The 21,898-nt window shown below is 32.1% G+C and overlaps 1 protein-coding gene across 3 annotated transcripts in view; it reads left to right on the top strand.

The window, feature by feature from the left end:
- The window catches only part of Cbl (E3 ubiquitin-protein ligase CBL), an 84,982-nt gene that overhangs the window by 27,179 nt on the left and 35,905 nt on the right, over positions 1-21,898 (top strand). For all 3 annotated transcript variants that reach the window (XM_076406924.1, XM_076406926.1, XM_076406927.1), the window contains exon 2: positions 11,985-12,131. In XM_076406924.1, coding sequence (XP_076263039.1) covers positions 11,985-12,131 — 147 coding nt within the window. The remainder of the gene's footprint in view (positions 1-11,984; positions 12,132-21,898) is intronic.

The raw sequence follows: 21,898 nt of genomic DNA, 5'->3' as shown, positions 1-21,898 counted from the left end.
TAGAATGTATGTCATATTACACATTCTATTGTAAATCTTTCAATATTAAATCTCTTAGTTGTAGTATAGTTGCAACAACCACCCTATAGAGTGTATCTCACCCATGTCAAAAAAATACATAATAGTAGTTAAGAATACCAGCTAGTAGACCACATCTAGTCATGGAAGAAATATGAAGAACCAATAATGATATTTTCATTTTCGTCATATTTTGTTCAACTTTCTTTTGATAATGTCCCTGTTTATAATGGATGAGTTAATGAAATAGCGTTGCTGTGCTTATGAACAATCGCTAATTATAATTCACAATATACTGATTCGTTTATCTTTTATGAATGCTAATTCATATTTTGTAATTATATTTGTATAATATAACGTGTGTGCATTTTGAGCTGAAGGTTTGTCTATTGTAATTATTTATTCCTGTAACACAATCGCGATGTAGTCGTCTAGCGACAACTTTAAATTCATTCAAAAGAGTATGTGTTAAAATGAAGGAAGGAACTTTGTTTATTGTTACCAATTTTCTTCGCTAATTAAAATAAAAAATAATAATATGGTCTAATAAAAATGGTCAATTTAATTTGTTCTGCTAATATGTTATAAAGATATATTCTATAAATCCATATGCTTCGTTTTATTAGTGTTTTGGATAAGTTCGGATTTTATTTTAAGAAAGCAATATATTTCATTTCATTTTAATCCGTGATTTTGGACCTTTTGTTTGGATACTTTTCCAATTTGTCATATTTTCCGATTATGGTATCACCAAATCAACTGTTTCTTATGCGCTTGTTATATTAGCTTATATTTATTATTTTGTTTTTATCATTGTTGTATATTAATATTAAAATGACATTACATATCGACGATATAAGTAGGTTAGGAATCATTCTATAATGATCAGAAAATAGTTTGACTTAGAAGCAAATGGGTTATTTATTTTGTATCCTTTAAAATAATCCCATTTTGATTCAATGTATTTGTGCCAACGTCTTTGCCAATGCTCGAATGAGTTATTGAATCCCTTTCGATGTTATGAATCGACTAAAAATGATTTTTACGAGTGCAGTTTGATAAGTCAATGATTTTTTAATTTAATGGTAGTCACCATGGCAAAACACACAAATTGCTTGGACTCCATACAGCATATTCTCCATATTTAACCTCCTGCGACTATCCCTCTTTTCAAACCTGAAGATATAGCTGGTAAGAAATGTGAGTCGATTTAAAAGATTTTTTTTATAACATCTTTATTAGATACGCTTAGTATAATCTTAATGTATAATTAATGTATTACTACTTTTCCTATGTACTTGGATTAATTAACAAGCAAGACGAGGGCGAGAAAATACATCAGTATGTATTCCTCAATTATAAAATTATAATTATTTATTAATTATTAACTTATAGCTATAGTTTACCTAAATGTATACACTTTATATAAGTTCGTATGGTTTGATTCGCTTCAATCTCCTGACATCCTGCGCGCTGTCCAGCAGTTTATTGCTTCCACGTTAGTATGATTTAGTAATCTTCTTTCGTGTTTCAAGGCGAAATCTTGGATAACTTCGCAAATCCATTTGATTTTCAGGTCATCGTGCAGTTTGGTAATCAATCGAAGAACCTTCTTTTGACAGCATTGTATGACTAGTTGATTTGAATTTTTAGTGCAACCCCATATTTGCACCCCAGAGGTCCAAATTGGCTTTATAATTGCATTATAGATCAACCTTTATGATTTTAGATCAAGTTGAGAGTATCTTCCGACTAACCAGTATAGTTGTTTTATTTTGGTTCTAATGTGTTTTGCTTTTTGTCTAACGTGATGCTTCCAATTTAATCTACCGTCAAGATGGGTTCCAAGGTATTTAGCTGATTCTGCTTGAGGACTCGGGCATCCATTGAGTGATATAATTAAGTTTGTATTATTTCGACTTAATGCAAAATTGACAGATTTGGAGCTATTAAGTTGAATTTTCCAATCTTTCGTCCATTTGTAGATTTTGTTGACTGCCACTTGCACTTTTTCGATTGCCCTAGACAGAGATATATCTTTTGCCATAATAATTGTGTAGTCAGCAAAGGCTCCAAGAAGTGTTTCTTTTGTTGTTGGAATGTCAGCAGTATAAAGCAGATATAGGAGAGGTCCTAAGACGCTACCTTGTGGAACTCTAGCCGAGATATTTTTAAATATCGATAACGCCATTTCGTGCATACTCTAAATTTTCTTCCGAATAAATATGACTCCAGCAATTGACAATAGTTACGCGGTAACAATTTGCTCATTTTACAGATTAATCCCAAGTTCAAAAGCTTGTGAGTCATCCAGGAATATTGCAGGGCAGTATTTCTTTTCCTCAAACGCTCTTTCAATAGCCGCAGTTACTCTGTGCACTTGATCGATTGTTGAATGGTGATTTCGAAAACCAAACTGGAAATCTGGTGTTGTTATATATTTGGTATACCAAATGTTTCACACGTTTAAATATTAGTTTCTCAAATAAATTTGATATTGCAGGTAGTAGCGAAATAAGCCTGTAAGATTCAACTTGTTCTGCAGGTTTGTCAGGTTTTTTGTGCATAATTATTTGTGCCACCTTAAAGCATTCCGGGACATGCTTCAGCCTTAAACAGGCATTAAATATATATGTCAACATGATGATTGCTTTTCGTGGCAGGTCTTTCAATAATCCAAGTGAAATGTCATCTATACCAGGTGCCTTTTTAGGATTGACGTTATCAATTTCAGTGGCAACTTCCAGTGGAGAAGATTTAAAAGATGATTACTGAAACAAAGTCAAATTCTTGAGAAAACCTATTATAGTGAAGGCATAAGAAAGGAAATTATGTTGAGAAATTAAACACTTTTACAAAAGAAAAATATTTTACTCAAAAGTCAGTGATTTATCAAACAGCTCTTGTAAGGTAACCTTAGATGGTCAGAAGTTTTAATAGGACAGGAGTTAAATTAGGCTAAGAGGACGGCTACAGCCGCGATGAAGTAGTGATATGAGAACCAAAACTATACATTTAATATAATTATTACATCGTTTTATGATAGTTATAATCACTTGTCCATTGTGTAGTTTTGTGTAATGTTTTACTCTGTCTTTTTATTAATGCTCGTACTTTTACATATTTTAATTTTTAAATATTTATGTAACATTTTTTAAATTACTAATTATACTAAAAATACTAATTATAAACTCTTGAAACAGTGGAGTTAGCCAGAGACAAAAATAAACATTCCCATGAAAACATATCTGAATCATGTATGCCATAAGATCTTGCAATTCATGTCTAAAGAAATCTTCCTTATAAGATGCATTGTTCGTTTTTTTTTCTTTTTTAACTCATATGATATTGATGTTGAGGTTGTACCAGCTAAACCAACAGAAATATCATACAAAGATTCCAAAACAAAGTACTGCGAGATATTGTTTATGCATCATGGTACATTCGTAACGACAATCTACATAGGACTATATGAATGACTTATGTATATAAGGACTATACATGAACATAAACAAAGACTCCAGCTCCTAAATAATAATAGCTTGTACTTATAATCTCAAATGACTTCATTTGATCTAGTTTCTAGATCTAAATCTCCTGCCGATATTGCAGAACCTCTTCGATAGCTCTTGTAGTGAACTCCCCTTTAGGAACCATTTTATTTGTTTGTATTGTTAGCACCAGCGATTCACAGACTGGCGCTAACTTCAATTTGTCTTGAATGCTTACAACTTACGATTTCAGTTAAACTTTAACATAAATAATAGAATGATCGCTATACTTACTATTAACTTATTAATCAACTATTTACACTGAAGTGAATCAAGGCGATGTTTTTTCTAGGTCTTCTCAACTCGTTCTCTTAAACTTGAATGGTTCATACGATGCTGCCTAGCTGTATCGTAACGTCGAGGGTATACAACCCCACCTTGAGAGAATGTTATATTTTCCAAGAACCTTGCCCCAACAACGGATTTACATATCTTCTCAGTAAATACTCATTAACCTTGGCAAGTATTTTCCGTTAGATAACTATTATTTGGGGTAGGGCGGCTGTGGTAAAAAAATGTCCTAAAAAGGGTACTCTATTTCATAAAACTGAGCAACAATGGTCGTTAGTCCATTAAAAAACAAAATGTAGAGTGTTCATGGATCAATGAAACCAAAACTTCTTCGATTGAAGCATTTTACATGTGGCTTCCATTATTTTCATGTGAGTTGTGCGAGCTTGAACAAGTAATGGTGCATAGTGATAAAATAAATATATAATTAGTGTAAATTAAAACTTTCAATTATTTATGACCCCTTGTATCTCATCTAAATGTAGCCAACAACAAATGTTAAAAAATCTATAACGCTGACACAGTTATTCGGGAACTAATACAGGAAAAAAACGCAACTAAATACGTTTCTGTGTTGACATGTCACGTCGTGCGCACGCCCCGCCGACGCTCATCTCCATCCGTATTTCCTGACCGAATTGTCGGGGGCTGCGTGGGCGGATTCATCGTTTCGGGTAGGTCGGGCACGTCGGAGGGTCACCTGGCGGCCGAAACGACGAAGGAGCGGTGAATGGGCCGCGTTGGGGGGCGAGAACACGAGGAGGGATCGGGCGCTAGCACGTACTCCGATGACTTGGTCGAACGGATGCGGAGATTACAAAAACAATTTCGTGAATGAACGTTTCCAATCCCGCTCACGAGGGGGGAGGACGTGGAGATGGTCCGTCACCGACGGAAGGCGAGTTCGATGTTGTAACGATCAACGTATTTTAAGATAGGACTAATGAGGAAACAATTACCAGTCGGTGGGAATTTGTATTTTAACCTTCGTAACCTTTTTCGGAACGTTGATTTATTGGCACGACTTATGCGGATTACAACTTTCGACGTGAAATATCACGACATCAATAAAGTTATTAGGTTGATCGGTATGTTCGAGGAGCACCATTCAATCGTCCAACTAAACATTATGTTTCATATTTGATGTGATGAATTATTTTTGGGGTTGTTATAGCTCGGTGAATGGAGGTAGGACCAATTTTTTTATTAATTACGTCTTGCATTAAATATACTTAGTACAATCTTAATTTACAAATTAATTTATTACTACTGTTCTGTTTTACTTAATACACAAGCAAGACGAGTACGGGATGTATTTCCCAAATTAAAATAAAAGAAGAGTCTGATAGAGGTCATTATTAATTTTAAATGGATGGAATTACATTTTTTAGATTTTTATTTATTTATATTTATTACATTCAATTTAATTTTATTAAACAGGATATTGCGGTAGATAATATACTACAACTAATTCTGATTTTCGAATTAGTTTACAAACCTTTTAAAGTGTATACCTTCTTCTTGGTCTTCCAAGCTTCATCGGTGGTTTAATGCAATGAATACTAATAATGGAATAGGTTGTCGATAGTGGCCGCTTGTATGACATGATGTTACACTGAATGCGGACAACGACAAATTAATAAAACCTGCGAACAAAAGGAAGTTGCGAAGAAAATGAATATAATATAACTTTTTACTGTACAATTACCTTTATATTTACAATAATAGCATGTGAGAAAATCTGATATGATCTCATAAAGTATGCAAAACAACTCTATTCTCGCTATTTTACGCGCTGCAAGCCCGTACATCATTAATATTTTTGCCGAAACCTAATCAACAAAAAAAACTAAATTATTTAGCAGCTCAATCAGAGCTTAAAATATCTGTTCCTCCTGGGATTATTGGTCTGGGGAACATTTCCGATTCTGTTGTTTACTGCAGCATACAGGATATAAAAGTTTCCTGCTAAATCATTGGAGTGTGGGCGAATTACAGTTGGAATAGCTCATTTTAAACGCTCTTTTTTATGGGCGATAGAATTAACGATTCAATTGAACTTGGAAATATAATTTTTACTATTGATTTTTTGTATTTAAAGATCTGTTGATATCCGAACGTTGCAATTGATCTTATGAATTGGATTAAAAAGCAATTTGTTCTAATATTTCCTTTGATATATATTGTGAAAAACATAAATATGACCAGGTGGCATTTATTCAGTAGGTTCCAATAATTTTTATATTGATATTGACTTGTACACCAACAATATATTTTACATTTGCACTAACATTACACCAACTCAAATGTTTGGTCCCATTGAATTGTCTTATCAGATTCGCATTATGAGGGAAATTATAACATTTTCTAGAGGCCAGGATCATCAATTCCATGTACCACGAGACGTTAGTAGTGCTCTTTAATACTTTATTCTGATACGGCTAAAGTATACCCAAATTGTTCTTAAGAATTTGTTACAATTACTTTCCAGTATAGCTTCGTGTCCATTATTATTTCCAAATATTTTGTCGTATTGGCATATGGTATTTGAATATTATTTATACTAACAATTGTGAAATTGACATGGACATATTTCATTTTTATTTGGTCCATTATGCTTTAATAATTCTGCTGTTTGGGCTACATCTTGTGTAATTTATAATTATGTGTCCATTGCTCCTCGCAAGCGTGTGTAATACTGATAAAAATGTTGTTTTTTCCTCATAAGGCCTTTCAATTACTTTTGTAATTCTGTGAATTTGGTCTATAGCTGCTTTTACTAAGGCCAAATTGAATTGAATGAACTGGGATTATGTTGTTTTCCTCTACAACAGATTTCAATCTCTTGTAGCATTTTTTCAAATAATTTGGAAATTACTGGCAATTAGAGTGCAAGATGCAACTTCCTGTGGTGTCTTTCCGGAATTAGATATCGTAATTTTAGCTTTTTGAAAACATCAATGATGATGAAAAACAACAAAGAAAGTAAAGTTAATGTTATATGTAAGAAAATTAAAGCAAACTTATATGCAAGCAGTATTTTTTAAAATACAGTTTTAGTGGCCGATGAGCTTAATAACAATTGGGATGAATAGAATATATTTGTCGCTAAATGTACTAATTATATTACAAAATATTTGCCTACTATGTCCAGTATGCAGCTAAAAAAAGAAGCACAGTTATGTAACTTTTTCTTTACTCGGCAGATTTCATACTTCCAGAAGGATCTATTCTCAATAATTGTAAATATTCCTAAAAACTGTTACCTGTAAATACCGTAAAACCTCTTTATAATGCCATGAAACTACTATATTTGTGATGTTTCTATAATTTAATGTACTAGTAATAACATTGTTATTAAAATTATTTTATTTTTTAATACGATTTAATTTTAGTTGGCAGTCATAGACAAATATAACCAGAACCTTTTTTATATTAGTTTGATCAGTTTTATATTCGCAATTTATTTATATTGTCATTGTTTTTTAATTAAAATGAAATTTGCTACTTACTGTCGCCATTTCAACAGAAAACAATTGTAGTATTATTTTTTTTCAATTTAGATTTTTTTATTTTTAGTTTATTCCAACATAAATTAAAAAGTTATGCTTTTAGTTGTGTGTTACACTTGAATTTATTGATTATAAATGCAGTATTGTCAATATTTTGTACAATACTAATGGTAAAATTTGGTTTTTTATTCGTGTCTTCGTGTCGAAAAACAATTGCTGATCTACTGTTTTGTGTTAATACTTTGTTTTTATATCTGTATATGTATTAGCAAATATATGTGACCTACCTATTTTATCCGTTTTTTCAGCACCTTTCCGATAATAGTTAAGCGAGATTAGATTAAGCCTGCCGACTGGCGAGTGACCAACTTTAGAAAGCATCCCAGAAGACATCCGGTCTTACCCAGCCTGGTTACTGGCGTGACATTTTTTTCATCATTTTCCTTGTTGGGTTTTACACTCTTGCCTAGAACATTCACAAATTTTAAACAATCACAAACATAAATTTACGACCATGCCCCAGCAGGATTCGAACCCGCGGCTATCGCAACAGTAGGAGGACCGCCCCATCGCCTTTACCACTCCGCCACCAAGCCGGCCTTAATTGGATTTATCATAACCATTTCCAATGTATATTAGGTCACTTAATATATTCCGTCGATACAGCTATGGCTTCCGTAATAATTCCAGGACTGATTTCAATTAGTTGGTCGTAGGCTGTTTTTGTTTTCTTCAAAATAACCTCAACAGTTCAAATGCTTCTTCTAATCTTCAAAATATTTTCCATAAATCTATATACCATTCATATATCTGCTGTACATACTCGATTCCCCAATATTTTGAACTGTCGAACTACGAATGTGAATGTGAATCAATTTCAGAATAATGTTCAACATCGATTAAACATATTTAATAATAGGGTATCTCGAAAGTTTTTTTTTATAACATCTTTATTAGATACGCTTAGTACAATCTTAATTTACAATTAATTTATTACTACTTTTCCTATGTACTTGGATTAATTAACAAGCAAGACGAGTGCGAGAAGATACATCAGTATGTATTCCTCAATTATAAAATTATAATTATTTATTAATTATTAACTTATAGCTTAGTTTACATTAATAGTACACACTAAATGTTCACACAAGTTCGTATGGTTTTGTTCGTTTCAATCTCCTGATATCCTGCGCGCTGTCCAGCAGTTGTATTGCTTCCACGTTAGTATGATTTAGTAATCTTCTTTCGTGTTTCCAGGCGAAATCCTGCACAACTTCGCAAATCCATTTGATTTCCAGGTCATCGTGCAGTTCTTCATTGGTTACATAGCGATAGGCATTGGTAATCAATCGAAGAACTTTGTTTTGACAGCGCTGTATGACTAACTGATTTGAATTTTTAGTGCACCCCATAGGTCCAAAATGGCTTTATATTTGTATTATAGATCAACCTCTTTGATTTTAGATCAAGTTGAGAGTATCTTCCGACTAACCAGTATAGCTGTTTTATTTTGGTTCTAATATGTTTTGCTTTTTGTCTAACATGATGCATCTCGAAAGTGGATTAAGATTTGTATTAAATGGATAGAGAGTAGTTTATGTAGTTATGTATATAGCATAACACTGTTTGTCGACATTTTGTATACTATCTTAACATATCTGATCTGTTATAAAAACGAATGATATGGTGTTAAATCAGATGATTTAAGCAATTCTTATCGCTTTAGAAATGTTTCATTCGTTAATCGGATTATTTCGCAGGCTGTATGACATATGATATCGTTTTGTTGAATTTACATTTACGCTCAATGCAAATGTTGAATTTACATTTACGCATTGAATTGAAACAGAAAGAAGTCGGTTTTCATGTTGCATAGTCTTTTTTAAAAAAAGATGTAGTAATTTATAGTGATCTAACCTTTCAGCTGTATCAACAATAATTAAATTAAAACTTGTTTTTTTATCTGATAACCACGCAAATATAAACATATTCAAATCTTGTGTAAATTTTTTAACATCCTTTACATACATTGAGCGAAATAACTGCTTCTTCGTGGGTGGAAAGATAATTGCTGATGGCCCATCTCCTGTTTAAAAATTTTTTTTGCTATTCGTTTCATTGAAATCCTCTCATTATATTTTTTTCTTATTTGTCTAATGATGTACCCTAACTAATCTCTACAATATAATTCAATTATATTTTATTTCATTATTTAGCATTATTATTTTTTAAGATTGGAAATAATCAGTGAAATGTTACATTAATTGTAGATACAAGCAGTAGTTATTACGATATGTAGACGGCAAGATTAAGTAATGAATATCTCCCACGTAACTTCACTATGACGATATTTGATATATCGTATCTGTTATAGAGTTTGTGGTTTCTTAACAATAAATATATTCATTTTATTATGTAAAACGATAATAACAAAGCAAATTCATCATACATTTTTGTACTTGTGGTTATTTATCACTAATCACTATAACTTTTTTATGTGTTTAACACATTATAATATGTAATAATATGTCTTTTATTTTTATATTTGTTCTTTAGCTATTAGATGAATGGTATTTATGGTAAATTTTTGACCAAATTGTAGCCCGTGAAATAATATCAAGACATTGTTTATCGAAAACAATATTTATTTAAAACAAACGCATGCATGTACAACACAGTAAGGGACGAAAAAGTAAACAGAAAAAATCATGAGGAAGTCTGTAGTGTTAACATAGAGTAAAATACTGCTAGATAAGCAAATCCTTAAGCTCCTATGGACATGGTGGTGTCCATGTCTATGGTTGTTCCAAGAAAAGTAATCTAGACAAAATTCAGCAGTTTCAAAACAAAATTGTAAAGACTCGTTCTACTTTAGTGATCTTCATAGAGGTTATATAGAAATAGGGATGCCCAAAAAATATCGATATATCGATATTTTTCGATATCTTTTAAAAAAATTAACTATATTTCTTAAACAAAAAAAATATACTTAATAAAAAAATATTTAATAATCACTACATAGTATAAAACAAAGTCGCCTTTTCTGTCTCTATATCCCTATGTGCGCTTAAATCTTTAAAACTACGCAACGGATTTTGATGCGGTTTTTTTCAATAGATAGAGTGATTCAAGAGGAAGGTTTATATGTATAATACATGCATAATATACTAAGGCAACATTGCTAATTTTAGAGGTTTCTACCATGATGTCGTAAATTAACCTATTTTTTTAGGCTTATTTAGCAATTAGCAAAAACGCTGCCTAACCCTACGAGTTAGATCAAATTAATGTACTACAGTATTGTACACCATAAAAAGGTCTACAAAAAAGTCCGCGATGGTATATGTTTATCTTTTAGGGATAACCCACATTAACCATTTTTATTGTTTAATTTTTACGTGAGAAAATGGCTTATTTACGAAGCTATTTTAAGCAATACGGCATTAATCCTTATCGAATTAAGTACCTTAAATACAGTGTGCAATTAATATAGATCAATATGGTTCCTTACAGCATGTAAATTAAACAAATATTTTCGGAGATATTACAAATTTAAAATTTGCGTTTAAAAATGTGTAATGTAATAAAAATTGTATGAATTTAGATATTCGAAAGATAGCAGGAAATCTTCATAGTAAGTATAGGGGAAAAGGAATTGTTTTACTCCAAATTTAATGCGTGCAGGCCAAGGGCAGTAATGAATGAACCAAAAATACTGGATCGATTTTAATCATGTTTTCATTGAGTGACATAGGCATATATATTTTATGCCCGTGCAAAGTCGGAGCGGGCCGCTATGTTTTTATATACAACGTTCATATTTTTTCTGTAGTGTATTTAATTTAGTATCAGCATTGCACCCGTGCGAAGCCGGGGCGGGTCGCTAGTTTTTAATAAACCTTTTAAATTGGTACTTAAGGTTTAGTGTATTTCGGTACTTAATTGTGAATGTTTATTAAAAAAATTTTAATATATATTGCAAAAAATTGCGATAATTTTTTTCCGATATATCGATATATCTATTTTTCGGTTTTTTTTTTCGAGAGTTCGATTTTTCTCTGCGACCGACACCCCTAATTTGGAAATAGACATCATTAACCAGACCATTAAAGAAATTGTCCAGAGTCATGATCAAAAACTACTTCTTTCCCAGATAAATTTTTCACAGATTTTAAAAGAAATCTTTTTAATATAATGTAATGTGGTATTAATGGAGAAGCAGAACGAACGTATATTAACGTGTACCTTGTCAACGTACACGTTAATATTATTTTGGGAATTGTTGATGGAACACAGGAAGTTTTAGGACTCATTGAACAGATATTGTTCAGATTTCAATTCTTAATAATATCATTTAGCTATTTAATTTAAAAACAATATGGATGATAATAAAAGCAGCTTCTCGACATCCTTTGCAATAATAAACAAATATGATTTTCATTAATATTCATTAAGTCACTTCCCTGACTAATAACTAAATGATAACTAATTTTTAGTAATAATATGTAACTTAATTTTATTAATGCAATGTAAAATATTTTATTAAAAAGAAACTTTTGAATGTGTTTAGTATACTTTTTCCATATTACAGTTTTCTTTCTTTTGTTTGCAGTACATTAGTTCCTTGGAAGTTATTTCGACAAGAGCTGAACAACGTCCATCCTATCAGCTCGGGTTTAGAAGCGATGGCGTTGAAATCTACCATCGACCTTACTTGTAACGACTACATATCTAATTTTGAGTTTGACGTCTTCACTAGGTAAGTTTCTGCATTTATTGAGAAAAATGGTACTTGTTAAGTTTGATGGGCATTCTTTTAGTTTCCATCGAACACCATTTATCAGTAAAATTTTTTGAAAACGTAAGTTAACCAAATCGTGTTACACCGATTTAAGTAAGTGATAATCAGAAAGTAATTAAAGCCTGATTAATATTCTACGTGTCATAATTGCCATGTAGGATTACTATAGATCTATCTGTTGCACGCTATTAATTTTTTCACAACAGCTCTTTATTCAGAATGCCCAAACAGTCGATTGTCAACGTGTATAAAAAATACTACGAATAATACTAAGCTTCATAAACTTAAAATTGCGGTCAATAAATAGCACTGATAAAAATTAATTCCATCTTATAAACCAGGATCCATTAACGTTACTACGAAGTTCTTTATATATCATATGAGTAATCTTAAGAGGCTTCAGAATTTAGTTATATATAAGCAGTTTATGATGTTATTAACCGTTTAAAATTATGTTGACATAGCAAATACGTTATTCTAATTTTAGGGCTTTCATTCCTTATCACTTTCATTGTTTTCGTATATAAATTGAATCAAAATTATTATTATTGGATTATTTTTTGAAAAATGAATTTGATCAACATGAAGTAAATAAAACCAATAAAATAACATGTTGCAATTCATTTGTATAACATAATATATTTGATATTAATGGTTATCAATTATAATTTCTTCTGAAACTGTTCAGTTTTCTTCGTGACGATTCAAACGAAGTTTTACGTTTTTTACAATGTTCTAGCAGATACACACTCCGCCAAGATGTAAAGTTTAATGACATCGAACGGTAAACGATTGGTTTCACCGATAATGACATTTTGCGGTTTCTTAATCCTGAGTTCCTGCGTGTTGGTGTTGGAATTCTATACGCATTCCTTATGAGTTTAATATTTTTATCATTTTATGTTTTTTAGTATGTGTTTAGGGTTTAGGTTTAAGATAATTTTCCGTAATGAAAATAATGTTTTACAACTGATATCTTATCAAGAGTCAAGTCAAGATACTTATGTGATTGAAGCGAATAATTAAGACAATAATAACACGATTTTGTATTTATGGATTGAAATACATTTTATTATTCAACAGTCTAGTTGTTTATAAAGTGAAAGTGTAATATGTATATCTGAACTAATGTCCACATCTAGGTATTTTTGATGGGGTAGATAATTCAGAGCAAACGAATGGCGAATATAATAGATGTTGAACAGAGTTTTAGATTACATCTGGCAGATCCAAAGGATTGTAATAATATGTAGATCTATTTAACAATCATTTTAGGGGTTAAATCACAGACAACATTTTCTTTAATGGCCTAAACTTCTTTTTTTAGTGCAAAGTCCGATAAGCTACTCACTATATAGATATCTTGCTATAGAGTATAACACTTACTATAGAATTTGATTTTGGGAAAATGATGACACTGATTTTAATTTGCTTATCGCTTACTTACTAGCGTAATCTGTATGAATGAACATTATCTCTTGGAAAACAAAGACAACTTATTCAATCCCCAAATAATATTTAATATAAACGTTTAAAATAAGTTCTTGATACATTTTATGTATATTTAGTTATTCTATTTTACCTCAGATTTAAGAATATCTAAAAATGTCGAATTAATATTTATAAGTTTCCGTCGGTAGCTAGGTTTTCGAAATAAAAAGAGAATCAATTCTACACATATTCAAGGAGAAACGAAGTCAACAAATGCAGAAAGGTTAACGGCACCGAAATACTGACGTTCAGTTACATTCATGGCGTCTTAATGTTGCTGGTGTTAGAAATCAATAAGCGCGATCGTCGCTTAAGCGATCATCTCTTTATATATTATTTCCATTTTGAGGGCTTTCTACATTATATTTCACCGTTCTTTTTCGTCTTTTACCACAAATATTTAGCAACAGAGTTTAGTTTTCAATTTTAAACGGTTTTTAATTAACAAATGTTGTTTATAATTAAGAAATAATAGCTTTTGGCAATACTATTATAAAATATTTAAAATATGTCAGTTTCAGTAGTCTTATTTATAATTGCGTTATATATGCTCTTTAATTATCAATTTCAAATAGACAGTGTCTGTTTGCCGTAATGGCAAGCAGGTGAGTGATACATTTCAATACCTATGTGGGTATATATTTGTATATCATTACATAGTATAAAACAAAGTCGCCTTTTCTGTCCCTATATCCCTATGTGCGCTTAAATCTTTAAAACTACGCAACGGATTTTGATGCGGTTTTTTTCAATAGATAGAGTGATTCAAGAGGAAGGTTTATATGTATAATACATGCATAATATACTAAGGCAACATTGATAATTTTAGAGGTTTCTAACGTGATGTCGTAAATTAACCTATTTTTTTAAGCTTATTTAGCAATTAGCAAAAACGCTGCCTAACCCTACGAGTTAGATCAAATTAATGTACTACAGTATTGTACACCATAAAAAGGTATACAAAAAAGTCCGCGATGGTATATGTTTATCTTTTAGGGATAACCCACATTAACCATTTTTATTGTTTACTTTTTACGTGAGAAAATGGTTTATTTACCAAGCTATTTTAAGCAATACGGCATTAATCCTTATCGAATTAAGTACCTTAAATACAGTGTACAATTAATATAGATCAATATGGTTCCTTACAGCATGTAAATTAAACAAATATTTTCGGAGATATTACAAATTTAAAATTTGCGTTTAAAAATGTGTAATGTAATAAAAATTGTATGAATTTAGATATTCCAAAGATAGCAGGAAATCTTCATAGTAAGTATAGGGGAAGAGGAATTGTTTTAATTGTTACAAATTTAATGCGTGCAGGCCAAGGGCAATAATGAATGAACCAAAAATACTGGATCGATTTTAATCATGTTTTCATTGAGTGACATAGGCATATATATTTTATGCCCGTGCAAAGTCGGAGCGGGCCGCTATGTTTTTATATACTACGTTCATATTTTTTCTGTAGTGTATTTAATTTAGTATCAGCATTGCACCCGTGCGAAGCCGGGGCGGGTTGCTAGTTTTTAATATAACGAAACCAATAATTGTTTCTGTACTGACGAAGGAGATAATAAACATTGTAAAACTATTGAAATATAAGTCTCCGATCTATTTTCGGGCAAATGTTTGTGAAAATTATACAAATGAGACTTCAAAGCTCGCTGATACAGATGTTGAGGCTTCTAGCGTTCTTCATGGTAAAGGTGGAACTGCAGAGCCATGTGACTTGAGAATTAATGAAAAAAGACCAAAGTATTGATAACTGGCGGATTGCCTGATATAATTCTCTATAGGATCCAGTTAAAGCAATATATTGTATCAGTACATCAAATTGGAATAAGTAATAAGGGGAACCGCGGCATCTACCACTCTAAACTAAAAAACCGAATCGGACAAGGTGCAAGAGCTTTTGCTTCTCTAAGATGGTGACTGTGGAAAAGGGGAAATATACAAATAAGCTCCCAAACTTGGACACTGTTGAGGACAAGCGATTAGTTCCAACAGTTCTTCTCGTTTTTCTTGCATTGATCTAAATAAATTATTTTATATACCAAACCAATGTTTCATACACGACTGCTGTTCATCTGCGACAATACACTGTTTTTTTTACCGTGTCGAATGACTAGTTGGTTGGTTATAAACTATACATTTATATTCCATCTCAACTGTTAAAATTTATAACTTAAACATAACACATAATACAAGAAGCTGTATCAGTGTAGAGTAAAATTTTATGGGTTTTTTGACCGAAAGCTATTATGCAATAAATTTGTATGGCACTAATACTACATTACCACCTGCAATCATAAAAAGCCAGAAGCGTTAATAATAAACTAGTTTAGGTGTTTACACATAGTAAATCTCTTCGTGGATATCAATTTAGAATCTATTTTCACACAATACTGAAACTACCTAACATTCAGGTTATATTTCGTGCACTTTTGTAAATATAAATTATATATATATATATATATATATATATATATATATATATATATTGATGAATTTAAAAGAAAGTTGTTTAAAGTACCTTGTCATTACTAATCCTCGGCTAATTAGATCTGCTTTGCTATGCATTTAGGCTTCTAACCTCGTTTAATATGATGCACTTATTTTAAACCACTTTAAAATGAATCTGATATTTACTGAGTTAATGATTTAGACGGATATTCTATACTAAACGAATTACTTTGTTTTATGTGATAGTAGGCTGCTGGAAAAGGACCCCAACACCATCATCATATGACACAGTACAGAATACAACAGCTTATGTTTTGTGCAAATAAATGAATATTTAACTTGGAGAATTAAAGTAAGGTTTTGAACATAATAAATATATGAAATAAATCTACTGTTTTATATATAGTTAATTTTAGCACTGGTGTCTAGACCATAGTCTGTTTTTTCAGTGACCATTCAATTGCTTTCCGTTTATTAACAATTGATGATACATGGTTGTTAATTTATGGGTGTTAACTAAACCAATCGATATATACGTCGAATATCAATTTACGATTCACTTTAAATAGCTATCGCGCAATAAAATCAAAAGGTCAGTAATATCGATTAAAAACATTTTTGATTAATTACTAGAATACCGACATGACACTGTTCTGTTTATATTTCGGAAAACACCTTTAACTTAATTTGTAATTAGTTTATAATAATGTTAATATACATTCCACATTTTTAAAGAACAAAGTATTGACAACTGACGGATCACCTGCTATTGTACATCTCAAGTGGATCCAGTTAAAGTAAGAAACTGCATGAGTTGCTTTATTTGGGATTAGTAATACTGAAGAAGAAAGTGGCTTAAAATATTGGAAAAGGAATTATAATTCAAGGAATAAAAATTATACAAAAAATAACATTTTAAAGCAATTATACATTTTATACATATACGTACTACTAGACCTGCTACATATTATAGAATAGAAATTCAACGGAAAATATTGGGAAAATAGCAAATTTAAATAACGCATATACTGAAAAGTCCCAGGCGGAACAAAGAACACGCGTTTTTTTGTTCAAAATTGGCTTTATTTATCAACGCAATCACCTTTGTAGAACGATTTATCTTTTGCCTTGGCCTCAGAACGTCGGCCTGTCACCGATTGCTGATGACGTCCACTCAGATGACGATCGTTTTGATTCTGGAGTGAAGTGATGGATCCATGTTTCATGCATTGTCACACATTCTGATTTGTTACGTTTAAACATGGCCAAACACTGCTCAGAATCATCATCGCGTTCTTGTTTTTGGCCGACAGTGAGCAAACGCGGCACCCACATTTAACAGAGCTTTCTCATAGTCAAATGGTCATGCAATCAACACGTTCTTTTAACATCTTATTGGCGTTAAGTAACTCACGCAACTTCACTTTTCAATCATTCAAAAACGATTTTGTGGATTTTTCCATCTTCGGGTTTTACCACCTCATTTGGACGTCTACTGGATTCTGCATCATCGGTGTCTCTATAACCACGTTCGAAGTTAGCAAACCCGCATTTTATTGTTGTTTCTGATAAAGCAGGGTCCTTATAATACTTTTCAAACCATTTCTTCATTCATTCATTCAACATCAAGAAACAGTGTAAAATTGAAACACGAAATTGTTTTTGATCCATTGTTTTGAAAATAACAAAAATACTATCACAGTACAATAACTCACAAACTTATGAGTAGAATATCATGACATTTAACAGTATCTTTTTCAGGTTAGTACTAAGTGAGAAAAGGTGAATGCTTTTTTCTTTTAACTAGATTTAATTTTTAATCTTTCTAGATTTATTTTGAACTTTGGTTCAAATATCTTGTTATATAAACGAGGTTAGGTACCTGATGAAGCGATAGATATACCTGAAAGAAAAACATAGAGAATAAAAGAACTGTCAACATTTTTCGTTTCAAAAATGTCAGATGTTTTACAAGATTGATTGCTGGTGCTATGCAAAGAAATTTTAGCTGGCAGCACACATGAGAGTTTGAATGATCCATCTTCTGGCGATTTCTCAAAACAATTACTAACTATCGGTAATGAACGTGTTAGTATCTGAATGATCCAAAGTACGCTTCATTGATATCCGAGATCAACGTCTCGGGGTTACCAGATCTTCGTTATTGTTTACTTGTCACCTCGCACGTGTTTAACACCTGGGATAACATTTCTGGGTATTTTCTAGACCGCTATTCTAAGATGTAAAATTTGACATGCCAGTTACATAAGCAATAGACCGCATTTGGTGATGAGAAAACTCATGATCAATATGATTTACGAGACAATCAAAGGGAAATTCAAAAGTTCTCATTCCGATGATTCCATCCAATATGCTTTTTGAGTTTATTCAATTTACGTATCGTAAATTGCATTCGTCATGACGATTAATAAATCACTAGGCGAATCCTTGATGTGGTGTTTATATCCTGAATCCAAAAAATTAATATTTTGCTTGTGATCAGTTGTACGTGGTATGTTCACGTGCCGGCAAAACATTACCTTTATTTGTTCTTGCAAATGCTAGGTGCTTCACTCAAAGGAATCAGCCCGATTGAAACGCATGCAGCAAAATACATGGCTTCAATAAAGCTAAAGTTTTGCTGACACGCCATTGAAATAATTATTTTTGTACATTTATTGATTTTCTTCGTATATACGAGGGAAAAAATATATAGAGCTTAGCTTGTAATTCCGATCTAGAGGAGTCGATGCTGGAGTGTTCTTTGGTTTATAAGGAACCGGTGTGGGTAGCAGCTGTGCTCGGTTCTGTCGGCAGTACAGCCATAACTGAGCGCGAGGTACTTTCGTGTGTTGCACAACGCATCATCATCAAGTTTTTAATCAATGAAGGTTCGAGATCTAATCGAAGGTGACCGCCGGTTAACGATTGAGAAAAATCGCGTATCGAAGCAAACGACGGGTATGCCCACTCGAGACGTCATCTACCTTCATGGCAGCGCTAGGCCACCCGCCGCAGTTTTGACAAGGAATAAATTGGAAGAAAGTGCTAAGAAACCCTCGAACACCCTTATTATAGCCCTGACTTGTCAGCTTGTGGTTATTTTTTGTTTGCCCTCTTGAAATAATCACTTGGAGGCAAAAGATTTGAAAGCAATGAGAAACTAGGGGAGCATGTGCGCAATTGGCTGATAACTCGCCCTCAAACTTTTTATGAAGAAGGAAACTTCAAGCTTCCAAATCGGTGGCAAAAGTGTGTGCAGCACAGAGGTGACCACATTAAAAAATGTTTCGTTGATCCATTGATCAATACATTTATTTTACAAAATAACCGTTTATATTGGATCCGCCCTCGGACATATCAAAATTAGATCTAATTATCTCAAGGACAACAAGGTTAACACGACATTCATTGGCTGTTAGGTACAAAGTTCACCGGGTCAGCTAGTTTTACACATAAAAGTTGCTTTTAAGTTAAGTTTTTTTGTTAAACCCTGATACTGATCATACTACCTTCGCAAATAAAGCAGGAAGTTGGAATAGAAAAAACACCAAAACAAAATCCCAAGAACTTCTACAGCAGCACCCTACGGACATACGTATAGATTCTTCGGACCGTAACTGAAGTTGATCCAAGTTTAGCTAAACTTTGGTATTTATCCAATATCGACGTTTAAAAATAACGTCGTAAGCGAACGTTTTAAACAATTAACCGGCCCGTAACAAAGTTACAAATCGCTTTATCGGGGGAATCGAGTTAGGCGCCGTGCATTAGGGAGTTTTGCCTTTGACACGGATGAGACGTCGAATTACCGTTCCTCGAGCCCGGCGCCATAAAGAGACCTTTTAAGGAAGTCAACATTCACCGCAGGCCGATGCCGACGACGTAATTTTGTTATGGACGCCAGGTCGTAAAAGCGCACGTTTAATTAATATAGGAACTGTCCTTGTACATCGGCGTAATGTTCCTATTTTAAGTTCCATTGAAAAAACTCACTTATCTCACGGAAAAAGTGAATAACCATTAAAAATACATTTCACGAGGTCGTTAGTTCGTTCTGAATTTCGGTTGTTTTGTTTAACGGTGCCCCGAGTGTGATTTGTTTTTAATTTTTTTATCAGTTTTGTTGAGCAGTATTTTAATTACTTGTAATAGAAACACAAATACGTATTTGGTATTTTTTAATCAATTATTTCTTAAAAATTTTATTTCGTTGTTTATTTTTGAAATGCCTGTGGTTTCAAAATACATGTGAACATCACTATATTTAGCAATCTTTTTAATGGATGTATTCTGCAGAAGGTAACGCTCGATAGCAAAATGAGGACCGCTAAATATGTCAATCAATATTTGACCACTTTGGGCCTGTAATGTTCATCAAATTTTCAAGTATCTTTTTCATTGTTAAAGGATTATTTTTATGAAACTTTAAACAGAGCTTAGAAGGAAAATTTGATAAGTTGTTTAAACTATCATCTGAAATTAATGTCATATTGGCGTCATCTACCCTAGTTATTACTATGATTGTCAGATAGTATCCTAAGGGATTTGAGACAAAGAGTTCAAAATTTTGATACACAATACATGATATAATGTCTAGGAGTAACAAGATTAGCAGTACTAGGAAAGAGGATGATTTTATAACCACATACTTCAATAATGGGGTTAGAGTTAGTCAGCGTCCTAAACGATACGATACCTGGTGAACGCGCTGTATAGATTGGTTTTATTCATTTCTCAACAAGAGGCTGTTAGTCTGATAGTACCTTTAAAAATGTATTGTTCTTGAAAGGAAATAATAGGCAGGGCTGTATTAGTTATATTTTGTTTATATAACCTAAGACCTGTATTTTGTATTTTAAATAAAAATAATTAAGATCGGTATTTTATATATCAAATACACAACTAAAAAAATTATTTCGTATTTTAGTTGATGCAAAATATGTATATTGAAAATATTGTTAAGCTCAGTAACATTTGAACACACCGTGTTTATAATAATTCTTTCTGATAGCCTAGCCAAAAAAGCATAAATAAGCAAATAAGCAAAGACGCTATAGCAAGTGGTCAACAAATTGTAAATATTCTATATTATAAGGATATTTACCCAGCTATAGCGATAGATGGTAGGATAAATAGCCTAGTGCAACTTGAGTGAGGCCTGCCTGAAGATGAAAACAAGCTTTGGCCCACTAAAAAACTTTTTTTCCCCTGCTACCTTTTTAAGGAATAGAAATTTGCAAATAAAATTAAACAGGCTTGATTGGTTCTTGCCAATTCACCCATTCCTTCGTAATGAATCGAACAGAGAGACTTCTGTGTCCTAATTGTGAGGAAGCAATATCAATCTCCCATGTTTTGATGAAATGCAGAACTTTAATATTAGAAGAATCCATAACTTACCTGATTCATTAAAGGATGTCTTCTTGCCTCAAAACCTACCTAAATTGTTTGTTTACCTCAAAAACATTGGTCTGTATTTTAAAGTCTAATTTTATGTTATGACTTTTATGTATACAAAATGTGTTTATTTAGTTTTTTTGCCCAGATATTTGTATTGTCTCGATGATTGTTGTGAAATTTAACCTCGGTTGTCGTTAATAATTCTTAGTATGTGTTGATAAAATAGTGTGTGATAATAATGTGTTGGGGAAACTGAAAATCAATAATATCATCAATCAATTAATCTTTCTAGTAGCATTTAAAATTCACTACATTTAACAGTATCTAAACGAGAACAAATCATACCTTTAAAAAGTTGGACC

The sequence above is a fragment of the Rhynchophorus ferrugineus genome, unplaced genomic scaffold (genome assembly GCF_030347505.1).
Source record: "Rhynchophorus ferrugineus isolate W39M unplaced genomic scaffold, kcgeb_rfMv2 rfM6, whole genome shotgun sequence".
In the NCBI taxonomy this organism is placed as follows: Eukaryota; Metazoa; Arthropoda; class Insecta; order Coleoptera; family Curculionidae; genus Rhynchophorus; species Rhynchophorus ferrugineus.
Note: the sequence above shows the minus strand (reverse complement) of the source record. Positions and strands in the feature narration are given on the sequence as shown.